Source organism: Semicossyphus pulcher, unplaced genomic scaffold (assembly GCF_022749685.1).
Source record: "Semicossyphus pulcher isolate SPU_LCO1_2020_fin unplaced genomic scaffold, fSemPul1.0.p SCAF_7, whole genome shotgun sequence".
Taxonomy (NCBI): Eukaryota; Metazoa; Chordata; class Actinopteri; order Labriformes; family Labridae; genus Semicossyphus; species Semicossyphus pulcher.
The window spans coordinates 11,856,450-11,876,530 of NW_027211748.1; the positions used below are offsets into that span (position 1 = coordinate 11,856,450).

The 20,081-nt window shown below is 43.0% G+C and overlaps 2 protein-coding genes across 2 annotated transcripts in view; one reads left to right on the forward strand and one right to left on the reverse strand.

Moving 5' to 3' along the window:
- The first annotated feature begins 2,480 nt into the window (after positions 1-2,480).
- On the forward strand, positions 2,481-7,992 carry fam131aa (family with sequence similarity 131 member Aa). Its single transcript, XM_069685176.1, has 5 exons — positions 2,481-2,698; positions 5,065-5,176; positions 5,264-5,446; positions 6,765-6,902; positions 7,049-7,992. The coding sequence occupies exons 2-5, from the start codon at positions 5,086-5,088 to the stop codon at positions 7,597-7,599; spliced, it is 963 nt and encodes a 320-aa protein (XP_069541277.1). The 5' UTR covers positions 2,481-2,698; positions 5,065-5,085; the 3' UTR covers positions 7,600-7,992.
- A 71-nt stretch (positions 7,993-8,063) lies between these two features.
- Positions 8,064-20,081, reverse strand: part of clcn2a (chloride channel, voltage-sensitive 2a) — a 46,757-nt gene continuing 34,739 nt past the window's right edge. Inside the window, exons 19-25 of the mRNA XM_069685178.1 lie at positions 19,674-19,785; positions 19,493-19,539; positions 17,331-17,399; positions 15,961-15,999; positions 15,768-15,872; positions 12,937-13,023; positions 8,064-12,757 (exon numbers count right to left, since the gene is read on the reverse strand). Coding sequence (XP_069541279.1) covers positions 12,242-12,757; positions 12,937-13,023; positions 15,768-15,872; positions 15,961-15,999; positions 17,331-17,399; positions 19,493-19,539; positions 19,674-19,785 — 975 coding nt within the window. The 3' untranslated portion in view covers positions 8,064-12,241. The remainder of the gene's footprint in view (positions 12,758-12,936; positions 13,024-15,767; positions 15,873-15,960; positions 16,000-17,330; positions 17,400-19,492; positions 19,540-19,673; positions 19,786-20,081) is intronic.

Genomic DNA, 20,081 nt, shown 5'->3' on the forward strand with positions numbered 1-20,081 from the left:
ACTTATGGTGAGGTTATTAGTTGATTTAACTTTTATTATTGATCCAAAATGTCCAAAAAGGAGCAAATCATCATATTTAGAAACATTTTTACTTGATAAATGACTTCATTTTTGAAAGTGTAATAATTTGCCTTTTCTCAGAAACAATCGGTCCTTTTGTTAGAATATGGCCTCAGTTTTGTTTTGTGCTGAATAAGATGGTAGTATTTTGATTAAACACAAGATTTTGCAGCAGTACGCTCCGTGTGTCAGCAGTGACAATCAGACAGGCTGTAATCCGGACATCGACTGATGAACAGGGTCAGTTGAGAAAAGGCGTTTGATCAGTCTATAATCTGTGAATCCACTGCTGACCAGAGTTCATTGATGTGTAACATTGGAAAAAAAGACCGAAGAAAAGAGAGGTGCATAGTCGGCCGTATTAGAAAGAGTTAAATTATAAAGGGTAGTTTATATCGGTTATCCAGGCTGTGGGACTTGGAGGTCAACATGCACAAATAATTAGTATTCAGGTGACACATTTAGGGAAAATCCATCATGTTTCAGTGCTTGGCCACTATGTGCTGCCAGAACACCTTCAATGTCTCTCAGTGCTGTACTGATGTGATTGGACACCACTCTTACAAAAGACAGTCCTTCATTTAGTGTTTAGATGATGACAGTTACAACAGTCTCTGGCTATATCTCTCATAGGTGTTCAACTGAAAACCATTCACTGACCCCTTGGGCCCCATAGAAGTGGGTTTTGTCACCTTCGCATCAGGATAGAAGTCTTTGATTTAAGGTCTCGGAGTGGAGAGTTGGGGAGTCCGCTTCAGTGTCTCGCAAATCAGAGCCAGAAATACTTTATTTATCCTCGGGGAGAAATTCTGAACTATTAGAAAAATAGTTGATGGTAGACCACATGAACAGTATACAAAAAAAAAACACCCAAGTAATTTAAAGATTGCACACTATTCATTAAAAGTCCACTTACCAGCTGCATTTTCCACAGATGCCGAACAGACGTTGATTAGCTTAATTAATGAAAGAATTAATTATTTAATTACCTTTAATTAAATTGAGCTTTTACAGCAGAGCCATCTCTAAGATGCATTGCAAACTCATACAAAACAGACAATGTTGTAAAATTAATGATTGTTAGATTGTGATGAGTCAGGAATAATCTGGTTTTAAATGATCATTTACAGTCCGTGTCAGCTAAAACACACAAGCAGCTTGGTTCACAGTGACAATAATTAACCACACGCTGACGATCAGGTAGGCAAACTCATTAAAATATGCAATAATTAAGATCAGTGTATATGATGGAAAAGTGTGTGAAAAGCTTCACAGAGATGGAAAATCAGAAACTGTATCAAAGTCCCAACATTGATTTTAAAACCGTAATTTGCCAATATGAAAACCAGAGTGCTTTTGGCAGCTTTTAGCTATTTGTCTTCTCCAGCTATTTGCTGTTTTTATTTTAGAGTTGGTATAAGAATACAGTCCTGTCATTTGTATAACCAGCAGGAGTATGGCAGTTAAAGTCCACACAACGAAAGGAATAGCGGAGTGCTGTGGGTCAGTTAAAGTCCCATAGTAACATCAAACCTTAAACAGATGTGTAAGTAAAGGTCCCCACAATATCATACAAACAAGAACGTATTTGTTAGTGTGGAGTGTGTCTGCATTTTCATATTAAAACCCACAAAAAGTCTGTACGTAGAAGACCCCACAACGACCTAACTTAGTCCCCAAGATTGTCAACTTTTTATGCTTATCCGACTTCAGGGGGCGTTCAGTTGAAACTTCCGACTGGGAACTCGGAAATCCCGATTTCCGAGTACAAATTGAACGCACAATTAAAGTCCTAAAATCTCAATTCCCGTAGAACCCAAGTCAAGTCTCGCGTCATGTGACCCGAGTCCCCAGTTTTACACTTGGTTGGTCATGAAGACTGTTTGGTTTGGCTTTGAGGTTCCGGCTGGTTCCTGACAGTTTTGTGAATTTTAATCGAATATTTTCAAAATGTCGGTGCTAGTGTTTTGCTAATTAACACTTTGAGTCTGTCTGACATTAAATCAAAGTTCCTCAAGTGGTGGATTTTAAACGTGGCTCTGTTTGGTTTGGTTTGATGCCACCAACATCAACCAATTTTTAATATCAACCCAACGTTGGGTTTTAACATTTACCATTTTTTATATCACAATTCAGCATCAAATGTCAGCTTGTTTCCAGAGTTTTCTTGATGTCAAAGTGCAGTTACATTTCCTCACATGTCCACCTTGCATGCATGCTCTTAAATCTGTTTACCAAACGACTGCGGATTTATATAAATATATAAGATAAGGACAAGTGAAATTCAGCTGCAGTGCTTTCCAGGCCAAAGCTGCAGCAGGTTTCTGTATCTTGATCTTGGCTGCATGCGGAAGGGGGAGGAGGGAGGGTGAGATGGGACGTGACACCGCCTTGCATTGATGACGCTTGCCATCGGGAGACATTTGGACAGCCTATGTAACCCATATACCGAGCAACAAATGGTGCGTCTGTGCTGGAGACCTGATGCTGGAGTTAACAAGATGTTTCCGCCGACTGCGTGGCATTGATGCTCTGCTGCAGAGGCTGCAGCGGGAGGACGAACCGCGCGGTGTCATCTGTTGATCGGATTGGAGACAATTAAGCGCATTATCATGAGCCGCCGCGGTCCCACTTACAGGTAGGTGCCGAGAGTCGCTGTGAAGATGATAAAAACAACCACATGAGCGTCATTAGAGCTGCGATGATGCGTACAAAGGGCAGAGGGTTGTTGGTGTTTATCCGATGCAGGTATGGAGCTATTGGTATGCAGATGGAGACTTCTGAGGTTGCCAGGAGACTCGCTGCTGCATCCGTGCCTTATTTTCCTCATAATTGCAGTCTGCAGGCCTGTACACATCAATGGCGGGGTGATGTGTTATTCAACCGCCAGCGTGTCGCTTCTGTTGCTTGACTTCAGCCAGAAAAAAAACATCACTTCTGCACTGCAGCTCCCTCCATTCATGCTCAAGCCACAGATGTTTGGCTGCAGTCAAACTGGCTTAACTCGATCCCACTTGTTGGCCCTATAAGTCACATCAGCGGCTCATCTCCGAGGATGTCAGACGATCAGCCTGTCAGGCATGTTTAGTCATGATGACAAAAGATGCACAGCAGTCTGCCTCTGCAGGGAGTGGACAGAATAATTCATTATGAGGAAGGACTTTAACAAATTCATTTCACTTGCTACACGTGCTGTTGTTATAAGGACGAAAGCCAATTAGCAGCATTTGTCAGCTGCAAAAAAAAAGGCTAATCAGCATGCTGAAGTGTGAGCTTTAAGAAGCCCCACAGAGGATAAATAATGTGCTGGGTATAAAAATAAAAAGGATTAGGATCTAAATGTTAAATTATTAAAATAAATTAACATTGCTATTGTTTCATTATTTGTATTTACTCCTCTAAAAATCATTCAGTGCTTCATCAACAGAAGCAGGCCGCTGTAGAAGGTTTGGCCACTCTGCTTGATAAATGACTCAAAACCATAAATTAGTTATTGATTAATATATTTTTAAAGGACTAAAACAGAAAACTGCATCTACTAGTGAACAGAGATCACAAGTTTAAACCAGCAGTGTGACCTACATAATGTTTACACCAGTGGCTCCCAAGCCAGGGGGTCATGACCTCTCCTTGGGTCACATGATTAATCCGGGTGGTCACGAGATGATTAACCGGAGAGGAAATAGAGGAGGAGAAAAAAACATATTTCTTATCATCGTTTTTTGGAGGAGAAAATCAATATTGGAAGAACTCCTGCACATAACCTGTCACATACTGTTTTAAAGAGATGAGTTAAGGGCCTTTGTTATACATATGGCAAGCAGAGGGTGACAAATGCAGGTAGTTTGCAAATTGAATTAAAACAGTTATTGTATTCTCTTTTAAAGGCTTTTATTTTGTTGACATGATTTGAGAGCTGAGCTGTCCATGGTGCTGATATCCTGATGTATGTCTCGCGTGTTTATCAGCGCTGAGCGAGAGTGACGTCTGCAGTGTTGACAGGTGTTCTGCAGATGAAGCTCTGAGGAGCGTTCAACGTCACCAGAGCGCCGAGAGCTGTTTACAGCCTACATATCAGCGCCTGCACGTGCGCCACTGACATACATTAGCTGTCATTTTTGACGTTACCTTTAAGCCTTTGAGTCAGGAGCTTCTTCTTCTCCTCTCTTAGCCGCTTTGGGAGCCAATCTTCTTAAGGATATCTGTCAAGTCATGCACGTGCAGAGTGAGAAAGAGAGAGCTGTGTTCAGGCTACATGTCTCCTGCTTGTTGAAAGACTCACCTTTCTTAAAAACAACACACACTCACAGCTGCTCTTATGTTCTGCAGGCACATATCCGGCTGACCCACAAAGTGCAGCCATTCTTGTATTTGTTTTGGACATGCAGTTAGTTAGGTAGCACTATCACTTTTAATAGGGATCAGCAGCTTTGGGGTGAGCAAGCCTGTCTGGAGCTGCTTACCAGAGCTGGTCACGCGCCATATGTCTGCATAGAGAGACCGTCAGCACTGCCCTCAACTCCCTCAGCGCCAACCATTCAAACCGAGTTCACCGGCTTACCATGGCTTTAGCATCTGTGCAGTAAATGTAGGGCATAGCTGTTTGCTCGTCTGCCTGCTGGTTTAAACGAGTAAACCCAAGCTGCGACTTTTAGTTGTGTTGGTTCGCTGCACTGTGACAACGTCTCTGTGCATCCACCATGAGGCTGAGATCCAGGAGTAGAGAGAGAATGGAGTCGCAAGGAGAGGAAGATTTAGAGGTAAAAAGTCTTTGTTTTTGTTTTCAAGCAGTTTAGATCTCTTTTGGAAGAAGGATTCTTTTTCATGGAGGCTACAGCCGTGTGTTTGTCCGTATTTTGAATTTGAGTTATTGTTTTGGGGGATGCTGAAAGAGCATACGAGAGCTGGACGTGACACACAAACGTTGTTTTTACTCTTTTTCTGCACCTGTGAATTGATGCAAAACATGATTTTTGCTTCAGCCTTTTTTTATTTGCTTTGCAGGTGAAATTTGAGGAGACTGAAATGATTCCAAAGTCAGGAAAATCTCCGGCAGACTCGAGGAAAAGTGTCGGCATCCATGAGTTCGCAGCACTCGCCAGATCCTCCTTGAATGGTAACAACCTTTTTACCTTGTTTGTTTTCACACTCCATTGAACACATTTCTCGAGTAACCGCCCTCTGTCTTTCTCTCTGTGCCCAGGTATCTCTCAGGCAGTCAGGGACCATGTGACCAAGCCCACCTCTCTGGCTCAGGGCCGGGTCGCCCACCTCATTGAGTGGAAAGGCTGGCCCAAACCTGCAAACCCTACTCCGGCAGCCCACTCCCACTTTAGCTCCTACAGCCATTTGACTGAAGGAGAGAAGGAGGCGCGCTTTGCTGCAGGTATTAATGTTTGACCCCTTCATCCTTGCGTATGTTATGTTTACAGCTTTTACTGTGTCTCTAGCTATGCGGGCATCCTCTTACTTAGCCTTGTTGAGCTGCAGCATCATCTCCCACCTTCTGTCATCCACCTAATCCCCTAAAACTCCTGTATGTCAGCGGGCCGCCCCGCCCACCGCGCTGTCTCTTGGGTGCCGGCTTGTCTTGGCAGCAGATGGTGGCCTATTAGACACTCTCCCAGAACACTTCACTGCCCACCAATGGTACAACAGCTCCTGTTGTTTTGCTGTGACTCATCCTCTCTGCTGGCGCCGGTGACATCGGCATGGTTTGATCAAAGAGAGAACGAGAGAGAGGAGGGAGGGATGTAGGGCACATAGTGAACGTACATCACAAACTCAATCCATTCTCCAGAATGAGGACTTTCTCCTGCTTCGTCGGTTTAATTAGCTTACAGTTCATCATCGATAATGGATTAATTGTTTGAGTCACTTTGCAAACAAAAATAGCGAAACAGTTGCTTAAACCAGCTTCTTAAATGTGAGTATTTTATGCTCCTCTTTGTCGTATATCATTGTTAACTTAATATTCTTGCATTGTGGGCTGTTGAGCATTTTGAAGATGAAACTTTGGGCTCTGGGAGAATGTGAAATACTTTATTCAAGGGAATTTTGACATAAACTTTACCTGTTTCAAAATTGAAAATCCATCGGTTAATTGCAATACTGTCATAACAATGTAAAAGTAAATGGGGAGGCAAATGAAGCTGCAAAAAAGAGGCGTAACCCTGCTTTCATGTGGTGTTGGACAAGTTGGAAAAATGATGCAGAAACATGGCGGACAAAATTGGTCAAATTAATTAAATTCATGTACTGCATGTCAATTTTTTGCTCACATTTAATTTCTAATGTGATATAAGGTTGTAAACTTTAGTTGCTGTCTATGTAGAGAGACTTAGAATAATTAGAAAACCTATTTATAAGACTGACAGGAAGTCACGAGTCAGGAAAACCTCCTGTAAGGGCTCTAAGGAATATACTGACACAGTAACAAACCTGGGAAGACAAATATAATATAAGAATGATCACAATTAATGGAAACACCTTTTCACACACCAGTCAGAAGAACAGCCTCCCACCTCGAGTTAAATGTAGTGAATGTAGCATAAGACAAGATTGCAGAATGACTCAGAAGTCACTGTGTTAGATATTTTAATTCAGTGATTCTTATTTTCTTTAATGAGGCCTCAAGAGATGCTTAGAAGGATCCAGAAGCAGAAAAATAAACAGGTAATTAACCAGACGTGTGTCCCTCCCAGGAGTGGCTGAGCAGTTTGCCATCGCTGAGGCTAAGCTGCGCGCCTGGGCGTCTTTGGATGACGACGAAGAGGACGACTCCAACGATGAAGACTCCAACACCAACGGGCAGACTCACATCTTCTCCAGTCAGAGCTCAGGTATCCGCCATTTTCCTCATTTCAACTCATTTTGTTCATCTCATCTTCATTCCTGTTCATCACTGACAAAACGCTTCATCTTCCCATCCCCTCACCCTCACTATCCATCCATCCCCAGGTGTTCTGACTTTTTGCTCCTCCCTCAGACGCCGCCACGTCCAATCCTACCAGCGGACCGCCGTGCCAGCATGAGGTCGATGACGCCGAGGCCCCGCCCTCCGATAGTCCCCTTTGCCCCGGCAGTGACAGCCTGCTCTGTGACGGGCCTGAGTCTCACAATGACCCACATTCATCCCAGACCAATTCACCTACTTTACCCAGCGACTGCACAAGCCCCTTCCTGGAGGAGGAGGACGAGGAGGAGGAAGAGGAGGGGAGGCTGAGCGGTCACAAGGGGAAGCAGGCTCTTTCGCAGGAGCAGCGCAGCGAGGTCTACATCCACAACAAGCCCGAGTGGAGGCCTCGGGCCAGGAGCAGCAGGTTTGACTCCTGCTACTCCACGTCTCACTCCGAGTCTCCCGGAGAGGAGGAGGAAGATGACGACGAGGAAGGCAGCGTGTTTCACGAGGTCCGAGTGTGGCACTGCAGCCCGAGGAGCTTCTTCTCTGACAGGGCTTCTTCTGGAGTGGCGTCGTTCGAGGAGGAGGAGGAGGAGGAGAGGGATGAAGTAGAGGAGAAGAAGGAGTTTTTGATGTGATGTGTTGTCCATCTTTATGTCGTTTTAGGTCTCTGTTGATTCTGAATATGACAAAATCTATCTGCTTTCACTGTTAACCTCTGCCTCCTCCTCTCCTTTCCTTCCTGTGATCATCTCCTCTCCACTCGCTGCCTTGTCTCTCTCATCCTCCTGGCCTTTCATGTACTGATCCCCTCCTCTGTTTATGGCTGATGTAAACAGTTTCACCAGAATGTAAAGCTGTCGTTCAAACTGAGTTTGTACATTTTAGTGCAGAGTCACGTGTACCTATCGTGTTTGTTTTTCTATTGATATTTTGTAGTGTTGTTTTCTCTGGGTCATGCTGTGTCATGTGGGTCGGGCGATGTTTGATACTGAATGTCTGGATGTCCTGCATATATAAATATGAGTTTTTTGAAAGAAGCGTTTGTCCCTTTTTTTCCTTCACAAACAAACAGACAGAAACACAACTTTTAAAGGTGATTTTTTTTTTTTTAATCATTCATCCATGTACAAAAACATGTTCATGTTCTCTGAAAAATAACAATGGCTGTTGGATTTCAAATGCATAATTCTCCTATGTACAAAAGCATGTAGATAGATCTCATCCGTGTATGTTCATATGTACAAAGCATATACAGGCCAGTGCCATATAAAGGGAGATCCTACAGACTTATTGCTTAACTAGATACGCTGCAAATTAGCTTATACACTCTCTACAATAACTCCTTAGACGTTATCTTATATGGCGAGCTCTACTTTACATTCTATATGCAAACAAAATGTTAAGACTACGGATGCACGATATTGGATTTTTCGCCGATATCCAATATTTTCCAACCCTTTTTGCCGATTTTGATACAGATATATTAGGCACGTTTTTTACACCTAATTGCAGAGAACATCAAGTTTCTCTAATGTAGTGGAATTGATATCATGCCTACTCTTACTGTAGTGGCCAAAAACTGCCATACCGCAGACATCTTGCACCCTTTTTCACGCTTGACGGAGGAGGCGTCGTACAAAAGGTCACATCTCTGATCGCTCACGTTTCTGAGCGCACCTGAATGCAGCATCCCCCCCGAATCACGGCAGTGAGGGAGACATGTCTTGTTTGCTACACCGACGGAGACATCAGTGATCGCCAACAGACTCTTTTTTTTAATCGTGTGTGCGTCAATGAACATGTAAGTTAGTTTGGCACTGATGTTTTAGTCGCGAGTGTATTTTCGGCGTGTTTGACAATGTTAAGTCCGGTAAACAGCGAGAATGTGAGCTAACGGTCAGCTAGTTGAGAGTTGTGAAAGTTGTTTAACTTCTGTTCATTGGCTCGAGTTTCTGTGACTTTTTGGTCTTTATCTGTATATTGTTGATAACTTTGCGCAGGCAGTGCGCACGCGCACTTTTTTAGGGAATCATCGACCATCTGCCGATTCGGACATGTCATTTTCAAGCCATAATCTGCTGATACCGATAATATCGTGCATCCCTAGTTCAGATGTAAATAACTAATTCTGATGTTTATACAGACAAAAATAATGCTGCAATGATTTAATATAAGATCAAAATAAGGCTCGAAATTGTTGCATGAAGCTAAAATACTTACATCCATTTAAGGTCGTAACAAGGACTAACACACACTTTTTGCTCTACGACAGTTTTAGACCTCGTGGGAGCCACTGTGCTTCATACAGTAGTTACATTTCTCAACATTGCATTAGAGGCCAGGCTGGATTAAGATACTTGGAACATATCACGGTGTTAATATCTACAGGCCGCATACATGTGTGCGTGTTTGTGTGTTGTTGGGTTTTTTTTGTGTGCTCTGTACAACAGCCAGTATCTTCCTGTCACTCAAGTTTTGTTCCTTTGTCATGCTAAAACACGTTAAACACAGTAAATACTCACATAGCAGAAACTGTAGAGGCAGTACAAGAAAGTGACAAGACCGACAGTCTACATTGCCCTTACTGAATCAGCCCCTGTGAAGCCGGACGTGGCTGAATGTTTAAGAAATTATACTCATGGTAATTACAATGTGCTTCATCGTTATCGGAGGCCCTGTGCTAAGCTTGGACGACCTTTGGAAGCTGCCTTTGTCATTGGTTGAACAGTGGAGCCCAGCTGATTGGGGGTTTTTGGATCCTGTTATGGACGACAATATTTGGTAGTTAAATAAAAATAAAGGTACTGATAATGAAACGCTGCGACAGGAAACTCTGCAGAGACCGCAGAGCGTTGTAAACAATGGACAAACTAATGACGACACTGGTGCTATTAAATCACCTTTTACTGCATTATTACTGTAAATCTATTGCATATCAGCCAACAATGAACCAACACCACTATATGTTAATATTATAAGCCATTAATTCCGGCCCTCTGACGTTCAGGTCCAGTGTTAGTGAATAGGTAGTTTGAATTCATACCATCAATGTGCTCTTTAGAATAATTTCCCACGTCTCTCTTCTTCTGTGCTTTCTTCTGTTATCTACTCCTCCTTCCCCTCTCCATTGTTTGTGCGTGGCGTCTTTCTGTTCCCTGTAATGTTTGAAGTCGTGTTTAAAGGATGTCGTTTTGGCATGAAGACTCATTATGTTCATGAGTCCGGACCAGATTTGAGCATGGCAAGGAAAGTCTCAAAAAGTGTCCCTTTCGCGCACACACACACACACATTCACATTTACATTCATTTAAAAGATGAAGCTGGCAAGATTCCCCACGTTCTTCTTGTAAACAAATCCCATGAAAAGACCAATTTAGTGCTGTGTTTGTAGCCAAAGCTTGCTGTAGCTTATTCATCCTCCGAAACACACACCATCGCACTGGCTGACGTCAAATCTTCATGTCCCACATACAAACTCTTTCTCTGGAGAAACTCTGCAGTGGAATAAATCACACCAGTGGAAATGGTCACCAACAAATGAATTACCCTCCCCTCTTAAAGAAACATTTGCTATAGGAAAGTATTTGGCATTTCAGATGAGTCACGTTGGTGCAGTGGATGACGTTTTCCTTCATATATTCTATATACATAGTGCTGATGCTGTAAGTACCCAACTCAAGCACTTTCTTTGCCCACAGCTAAAAATAGTTCCCAACTCCTGTTTGAGTAAGACTATGTAGGCTGCCCAGCTGTTCAGGGACAGTTCAGGGACTTGGCTTTCTTTGAATAAAACAATATCATGTTTTAGATGACAAACATCACTTACAGCTCAACTTTTAAGCTAACATGTCAGCAAAATATCATGTCATGTAAATGTCGCATTTACGATTCAATGACAAACGGGTAATTGATCTCTGATCGATATGATCGAAAGCTTCAGAAAGCTCCCCTCCAAGAATCGCCACCTTGACGTGGTGGAGGACTTTGCTTGTCGCAGTGACCCTTGGAGCTGTGTTGTTTGAGCCATAGGGTCTCCCAAGGCAATTTTCTTTGCAGACTTAGAGGGTTTCCAAGGAGACGCATGATCAGCATGTAGGAACTGCACTACCTTGCCCGCAAAATGGAGACTGAGGCTCTCACCTTGAGCCAGACCTTGGAGGGAAGCTTACCAGCAAACATTGGTTGGCTTGGTCTTTGACCCACACTTGGGCCCAACAGAGCACAGCCCAAAAATAATTACCTGCCGCTACCACCCGCAGTGCAAGCCAGGCAGCAGGTAAAGGTGGGTACTTTGGCATTGAACGTCCCCTCTGCGAGGTGGAGCGGAACCACTCACTCCAGGAGAGGGGCTGGACTCTCTTTTTCCAGAGTTGCTGCGGGTGAGAGGTGCCAGGTGGGTGTGTGCCTGGCTGAGCGTCACTGTTTTGAAACTCTCAATGAAGATCAAGGTTCACCTCAATGTGACTGCAAGTCACAGAGAGAAAGGCTCCGACTGTTGTGCTTATGCACCGAGCACTATTTTAGAGTACTGCAGCCTAGGGGAGACAGGAGGATCAACGTCCAGTTTGGGACCTCTGAACTGCACCCCTGCTTTTTGTCGATGATGTGGTACTCTTTGCTTCATCAAACTGTGACCTCCAGCAGGCACTGTGTCACATTGCAGGTGAGTGTGAAGTGGTCGTCAGCACCTCCACGTCTGAGACCATGCTTCTCTGCCAGAAAATGATGTATTACTCTCTCCAGGTCGGGAATGAGATTCTTCTCAAGCGAAGGAGCTTAAGTACTTTGGGGTCTTGTTCACGAGTGAAGGTACAATGGATCGTGAGATCGACAGACGGGCTGGTGCAGCGTCAGCAGTAATGCAGGTGTTTCACCTGATTAACCAGTCAATCTTTGCGCCAACTTTCACCTGTGGTCATGAGCTTTGGGTGGTGATCGTAAGAATGAGATTACAGATACAAGCAGCCACAATGAGTTAGAAAGAATTAAAGCATCCAGAAGAAGCAGGGAAGTGAGAAAGAGTTAAAAGACAAATTATTAGTTTTGGTCTGTTCATGGGATTTGTTAAAAAGGAATAAAACCAGCTTTATCCATGAATTGACACAGATTGAAACATAATGCTTAATGTCACATCTACCCATGCTCACGCTAACTCACTTGCTCACGAGACAACAACATTAGAAATACAGGTATCTAGGCTGGACTCTGAGGTGAAAGTGACCTCTAATAGTGTAAGAAACGTCATCATTCATTAGGCGACAGTATGGATCCCTCTGATCACTCTGATTGATCCCCAGTGTGGGCGGGGCTACCCTCTCCCTCAGGTTCTGATTGGTCCTTGTTGGAAGTTGGACTCCCCTGTTCTTGTTCTGTTTCGTCTGGCTCGGGAGTTTGGCTGGGGGGTTCATAGTCACAGGCCAGCTCTGACTCCTCAGTGTGGGAGGGGCTGCAGTCAAATGTAAAATCCGATTGGTCCTCTGTGAACGAGGGGCTTTCCTGGAGAACCAAATCCGCCGAATCGTTTGTGTCGTCACCAGGGCTGGTTTCAAACTGCAAATTTGTTTGGTCCGAGAAGTTGACGGGGATCTCTTTGTACGCCAGATCTGGCTGATCCTCCACGTCAGGAGGGTTGGGCTCCCTTGGCAGTGACAGCCCTCTGTGGCGGATGCACAGCTTGTGTAGTTCTGTTACCTCTGATACACTTGTGGTGTTCCCAGAATCTCGGAAGCTGGCCAATGGAGGGCGCACTTTCACTCCTGTCACTGTCACTGAGCCCTCGATGGCCTTACGCAGCTGGAGATACAGAGTCAGAGCCGGATAGGAGGAAAACAAGACATCGATCCGTGAGAGGGAGAAAAAAAGATGGGAAGAAAGAGAAGAGGGGAGAGAGGAGGCGGGGATTAATTATCATATACAGAATTAATCCTCTTATCAGTATCTTTAATAATTGAAGGAAATGCAGATATGCGAACCTCTTTGAGAGAGACCACTCCAACCAGGCGTCCCATGCTGGTCACATAGGCGTGATCCAGACCCAGCAGAGAGAAGATGGTGTGAGTCTGTGGAGGGGGAGAGATGGGTTACGGCCTGGATACTGACTCAGAGGGGGGTTTGTTTAGATTTTGGATGACAGTAAAGGAGATTTTTATATCAGGATCGTTCATAGTCACTGTGACAGAAGAGGCAAATTACACCATTTTTGGACACCAATCAACCATTCATGTGATTACAGTTTTTATGAATGAAAGTGAAACTGAAAGTATCGCTCTGCACTTCAGATGAGCTCTGTCATTTTCCCTCCCAGTTGGTAGAAAGAGAGTGAGTGTTTGCAGCATTAAAACATGTGGAGAGGTTGTTAATATTATATAATGCTAAAGGGTGAAATTTAAACAATAACAGATACACTAGTCTTTACTTTTACTTCCCCATTTTTACGGCTGTGTACTGGTATTGGATTTTCACAGCAAATAGGAGGTATAATCTGTGGGTGATTTAAATAGGGGTTAGGCTTGTATCATTGTTAGCAGAGTATTCATTTAAAGTAATAATCTCGCAGATTTTCTTGTGAATAAATGTCTGTTAAGTCACTATCCGTGATGTGTCCGAATGAGGTAAAGCAGTAGTGATTGAGCCTATGGCCCACTGATGAAAGCCTTTGCATTTGCAGTATTACAGACTGGGTGTCTGGTGCGACTTGCAGAAAAAGCGTCGCCCAGTTAGTGACGCGTTTTCCATCACCCAGCAGTGGTTGGTCTGCCAGAGAGGGTAGGCGGAGCTAAGCGGCTGCTTTTCAGGTCTCAACAAAGAAAAGATGGATGACTACAGATACAACTTCAAAAATAAGTGAAAATCCAAAGAAAAAGAAACAAATTTGACGCTCAGATGAAGGCAAACAGTCTGAAAAGGAAAGCGACCGTCGGCAATGAAAATCAAGAGTTACAACTGGAGCCAACCGTGGGACAACGTCACACATGCAACACTGTCTGGATATCTGGGAAGTGTGCCCCCGCAATTACCGTTTATTGCCATAGGTGCCGCAAAAGAGAACAAAACTGAGATCTAAAGATTCTCCTAAGACCTGGCGTCCAGATGTGGGGACATCACATTTTGGGTCGTCTATACCTTAATACTTCATTCTGCCTAACGGGGCCCTCTGTCCACATACACGGACACTTACACTGCCATCTCGTGGTGTCATACACATCATGTCAAAAGATGATGCTTAGTTTTTATACTAATCAGGTCCCAATAAGCCCAAATAGCAAAGAGAAATTAAAAATGCATACCAAACAAGAGCTTGGGTCTTAGGAGGTTAACATCAGTGTGTTTAATGGAGTCGTGACATTAAAATGTTTCAGTAGATACCACGTTTTTCATTCTGGGGGAGAATACACCCAGATCTATCTACCTGGCTACTTTTCCCACTTGTTGGCTACTCCATATATTGTGGAAAGCTCTGCAGCCCCCCTCGTTATCCACTCATAGCAAAGAAGTGCAGGGGCAAGGTGGTTTTTTTGTCATTAAGTAATGTCTCTTTTAAAGGAGGCGTGACTACATATATACGGTTATGATTTAATTTCCAATATAGATGTTAGAGTTAGGGATTTGGGCTTCCCACTGGGCTGTCCTCCAAATCACCTCATGAGTATAATCATCATCCAGATCTCTTTCAGCAAGCTTGTTACATTTTAACAATGACCCATATTTTATTTTTTCGCTGATGCATAAAAACAACAATCTGTGTCGGTGTTTTACAAAAAGCTCCAGCGTAATATCCCATGACCTTATGATTTTATAACAAGCGCTTCACTGTAGGTACGCTCTGTGTGGGAAGCACCCTCCTTCATACACATCAAAAATAAAAGGAGCAGCTGATTGCAAGGGCACCGGGTCAATGAAAACGTGTAGCAGTGAGGGGTAATCTCTACAGCAGTAGTAAACTGATAGTAGAGCGTTTCAGCTTCTGTAATCACTGCTGCTGGTGAATGAATAAATCATTGCTCCAGCCCCCACACACGCTGCTTGGGGGCTTTATCGTTTTTGATCCCCTTTCAAAGAAGTAGTGACGTCTTTGAGGAGGGATCACAAACCATCTAAAGGCAGAGCAGGGACTCAGCAGGGATCAGTTTTAGATGGCTATTGGTCAACGTCATGAAATCGATTGTTCGAGTTGTCAAAGAAGGAAAGAGACGGCAAAAAAGAGACAGGCTGGCATTGTGAGTCATCCCAGATGCTGCATCAGTTGTCTTTCACTATGACGCACAACCAGTTACGGAAAGCAACAAGGGACATTTATGCAACTACTGTATTCAAGTTCAAAATCTGATGTTGTTTACTCGACTATTTCCATCTTCTGAAACATCTATTTCCCTACAGTTGAGACTTCTTTTTACTTATTTTTAACCTTAGTCACCAGTTACTCAAGTACAGATTAATATTAAAAATAAAATGAACTAATATATTCATATTTATTACGGTAGGTAAGGAGGATAATAATTCAATCTTACCCAGAAGGTATCAGCAGTAGTTACAAGAAAATCATTCAATGCACTGTTTACATATTTAAAGGATGGACCCCATGACACCTTAAGGACACAAGTGCTATGTTCTGTATGTTAACACCAGAGGAGCCATGAGGCTAAGCTAACCTTAAAGCATCAACTTTATGTCTTTTAACACAGGACTCTCTTGTTAGTATACTGTCAGAAAGAACAGCATTTTCTTCACATTCATCTTCAAAATATTCTTTTAGTTGGATAAGGAAAAAATGGACAACTGTGTTTTGATGGGATTTTGTTGATACCTTATGCAGAGACGTTTGCTCCACCAGCTGGAAGGGGGCAGGATCAATCTTACAGTTCTTGAAATCCACCGGCTCATCGAGCTGCTGCTCCTCCCACTCTCCTATCTGCAACGAGACAGATGACAAGAGACTTCTAAAACTTTACATTTGTATTATATATAAATGATTTATCTTTTGTTGATGTTGATCTCACCTCTGACGGGGTCATGCAATCTTCCACTTCAGTGGAGTCCTAGAAGACAAAACAGAGTAAGACAAACACTGTCCCTGAACGTACCATAGACTGTATGAAAAGATGGACGACATGACAGGCCACGCCAAATACATTTTTCATTATAGTTAGTTCTTATCATGTTGATTTATGTCCAAGTGTTCATTTTTTCTGAAAAGGTTCGTTTAAACTAGTTATTTGATGCTTTAAAAAGGATGATTGACAGCTCTGTTGACCAATACGGCTCCTGCAGACGATCTGTTCCTGATTAGCAGAGTGGAGGAGGATTGGTGAGAGGACACGTAACTAAAACAATCACTACAGTCATTGAAGTTTCCATATCTGTGAGCGTCTTCTTCAGACCAACACAAGAAGCTGTTCTGCTTTTGATCGATCTCTTTTTTTTGGTAAGTTAAATGTGTGTTCTGGTCAATACCGCAGCTTCATCGGCTGATCTCTACTGCGCAGACTTTGGCATCAGACGTGCAAGATGGCCACACCCGCTTTCTGGAAGATATTTTGGCTTCACTTTTGTACAACGAGAGAAGATGGAGGCGTGACGTCCATCTTTATATACAGTCATTGGTACATACACAAAAAGGTTTAAGACACTATGTACACTAAATATAAATGTACATATACATAACGCAGGGAGCATTCTGAGGAGATCAGAGTCAGCTTTATCGGCCAAGTCCGGTTCACATTAGTGGAATTAATTAGAGATTTAAGTTTTTCGTTGCTTTAAGTGTTACTCACAGGTCAAATAGAAACAAACATACAGCTGAAAACTAGGACAACAAAGCTCACTTAAGACAAAGGTAAACTTAAAACTAGTTTCTTTTATAAGCTTACAATGAAAATATTGCAAAAGATAATTAAAGATTTGTTTGTATGTGTCAATGCAGAAAGTTGCAGAAATACCACAAATCACTTTTATCAGAGTTTCTGTGTTAACGGGGTAAAGTTGGACTGACGGGTCAAACAGTGCACTCAATATACAGGAAATGTACTGTCAAAAAAATAAAACCATTAACATTAATTAAATTACAAAACAAATTCCCCAAAGCACACAATCATCATACACAGGACGAGATTAAACAACAGTGAAATATTTGTTTTTCACTGATGTTAAAAAAGAAAATCAAACCTTTTAACACTTTAAGAAAATTGTCCCATCTCTCTCTCTCTCTCTCTCTCTCTCTCTCTCTCACACACTTGCTCTCGCTCTCTCTGCAAAGCCACTCTGACGCTCCGGTCTGTGCACCACAAATATTTTGGTCCAGCACTCACTACGTGCGTGTCGCAAGGCAACGGTTACTAAGCAACAGTCTCTAGGCGGCAGACAATCTTACCGCCATGGAGATCCTCACTCGTTTGGACTTGGGCTTTCTTTTTTCAGGAGGAGCCGGACCAGCCGGGCTCTTCCAGGTGGGGAGAGAAGGCATCAACACAGCACAACATTAACACAGCATCAGCACAAGTGGACAGTTTTACCCCCTTCCACGGTGTCACCGCAACATTGGATCCCAGTCTGACTTCTGCAGGGAGAAGTCGCTGCGATGTGAGCACAATGTTGCTGAAAGGGTATAATTACTACACCACTGATGAAGGTGAGGGCACAAAGTCGGCACAAGGAGCCCAATGTTAATGCGACATTGGATGATAGATTCACTGCCAGACGAAAGGTTTAAAAAACATCATGTTCAAGCTTTTTTGTTAAGCACATACGTTTATTTAATCACACCTTAAGTAACACTAAAGTTTTTCCATACATACTTTTCAATCAGCTCTTTATTCAAGCTGCCGTATGTAAGTGGTTACAAAACTATTGCTGCAGCAGACTAATTGTTTATGGCTTTATGCCAACTGCCTCAACAGTTATGAGATGGATTGCCATGAGCAGTCGTGCCCCCCTGAAGATAAATAACTTTGACTGGATAATTTTCCTTCATTAACCGTAAAAACTCATCAAAGTTTAAATTTCCCCTATACTTCTGTTTACTGCCAAATAGTTGGATAAACTAATTTTCATCTTCCTAAGTGGCTAATAAGCAAATGTTTGCATGCTTACATACTAAACTAGGGAGGAACATTTTACCTGCAGAACATCAGTATGCTACTGTGAACATGTTGACATTAGCATTTAGCTAAGGGAAAGCTGTGCCAAAGTACAGACTCACAGATATGCAAGCATGCTGATAGACCACTGGAGAGTTCACAGAAATAGCTGCAGAAGTGTACTTGAGGATGCTCCTATGATGGATAAAACATGATAAGGTTCCTGCTCGAGAAAACATGATAAAGTGTTCAAGGCTGCTCTTCCATTGTGTCCTTTCAGGCTACATGATTAGGTAGTCTCCATTAGCAACTAAAAGGTTAAATAGTTCCATGTTTATATATTTTAACGAAGTGTAGACAAAGTGTAGTAACACTTCTGAGTCACACAATGAAATAGTTTAAAACTTGTTCATTACAGAGTCTACATTTTTTGACTGACCGCCGGGGTCAGCCTTACACACTGTATGTATGTGACTGAGTAACTGAGTGAGAGAGTGACGGTACTTTCAGAGCCATAGAGAGAGAGAGTTGCGAAATCGCAATGGCGGATAATGGAGCATATTGACCAAGGTTATTTTGCTGCCTACAGCTGCAGACTTCGTGACTGCACAGCGACTCTCTGTCTATACGGCTCTGGATACTTTGTTCGGGGAGTAGGCGGGACTGCTCCTTAGCTGCTCGTCCGCCGTCCTCACCTACATCCGCAGCGCGCACCTGCTTTCAAACACGCTGTCATCGGCCTCATAAGGACAGTCCTTGTAAAACATTGCCCACAAAAGCGCACATTGACCTGATGTGGTCAGCCACATGCTATGTTTTGACCTAGTTTTGTTACTTATCAATAAAAGTTTGATTTAAAACCATCTAGGTTCACAAAGGGGGGCATGAAAGCAAATGTTTGGGAACCACAAGCTATAAAAGTGAAATATTTAAACGTATAAATGTTTTATAGCTGCATCATTCACGAAATATGTTCGTTTATGTTTCCACACAATTGATCCCATTATATTTGGTGTTGTATTCTACTTCTAGTGAGGTTTACAAAGGTTTTGAGGTTTGAACAATGTGCCTTTATAATGACTGATGGACCAGTTTGTCAGCAACAAAAATAGCCAAAGTTTTTTTAACCCCACCTCATGCTTTGCTTAACCAAAAATGCTTAAATGTAGGATGTTCAAAAGCATTTGACTGGCAGTGAATGTTTTGTGTGGTGAGGGGGCAATGACTCACAGAAGTTTTAAAGCAAAAATCCACGACCACAGCATGAGATCACACAGGACAACCCTGCTGCCTGTGGGAGGAGGATCCTGCCTGTACGCAGGACGAGCAGGAAGAGGAGGTGGACGGCTTATGCGTGGACTCAGAGAGAGCACACACACCCACGCATACGGTACGTGTCACATTCATACCGCACACTTGCACCCACACATTCATTACATCTTCCCTTCTTTCTCACCTCCAGCAGCTCCTTGTCTTGGTCTGCACAGGAGAGGGTCTGAGAACCTCGGGGAGAAAAAAACAATTTCCATTCAATTTACTGAGGAAATATGATTTTTTTTCAATCAGTTTTTGTCTCTTATTGTGTGTGTGTGGTTGCCCGTGTGTGTGTGTGTTTTGCAGTGGTGTGAAGTACATACTATTTGGCGTCTCTGTGTCGCTGATGGCAGACACAGTTTTCAGGGCAGACTTCAGAGGAAGCTGAACATTGGAAACCACTGGACTGAATGAGGAAGACTCCTCTGTGGAGATCTACATGGACATCATATTAACAGAGGAAGCCAGACACAAGCGCACATGCACAACCATACACATCATCACACACACACACACACACACACACACGCACACACACACACACACACACACACATACATACACAGAAGCATCCATCCACAGCAGACAAGTACAAGCACATGCACGTAAACAAACATGACAGCACAGGTAAGGGCACAGACGACAGAGACACAGAAGACATTTGTTAATGTCAATGTAGAAATGAACAACATTTAAACAGTTTCTTAAACACTTACCACGACAGCAGTCGG

What these genes read in the sequence shown, in the direction of transcription:
- fam131aa (XM_069685176.1), top strand. Translation starts at nt 5,086, where the DNA reads ATGATTCCAAAGTCAGGAAAATCTCCGGCAGACTCGAGGAAAAGTGTC. An exon ending in GGAGGCGCGCTTTGCTGCAG is followed by an intron (nt 5,447 to 6,764) that starts GTATTAATGTTT and finishes TGTCCCTCCCAG; the next exon opens with GAGTGGCTGAGCAGTTTGCC. An exon ending in CTTCTCCAGTCAGAGCTCAG is followed by an intron (nt 6,903 to 7,048) that starts GTATCCGCCATT and finishes CTCCTCCCTCAG; the next exon opens with ACGCCGCCACGTCCAATCCT.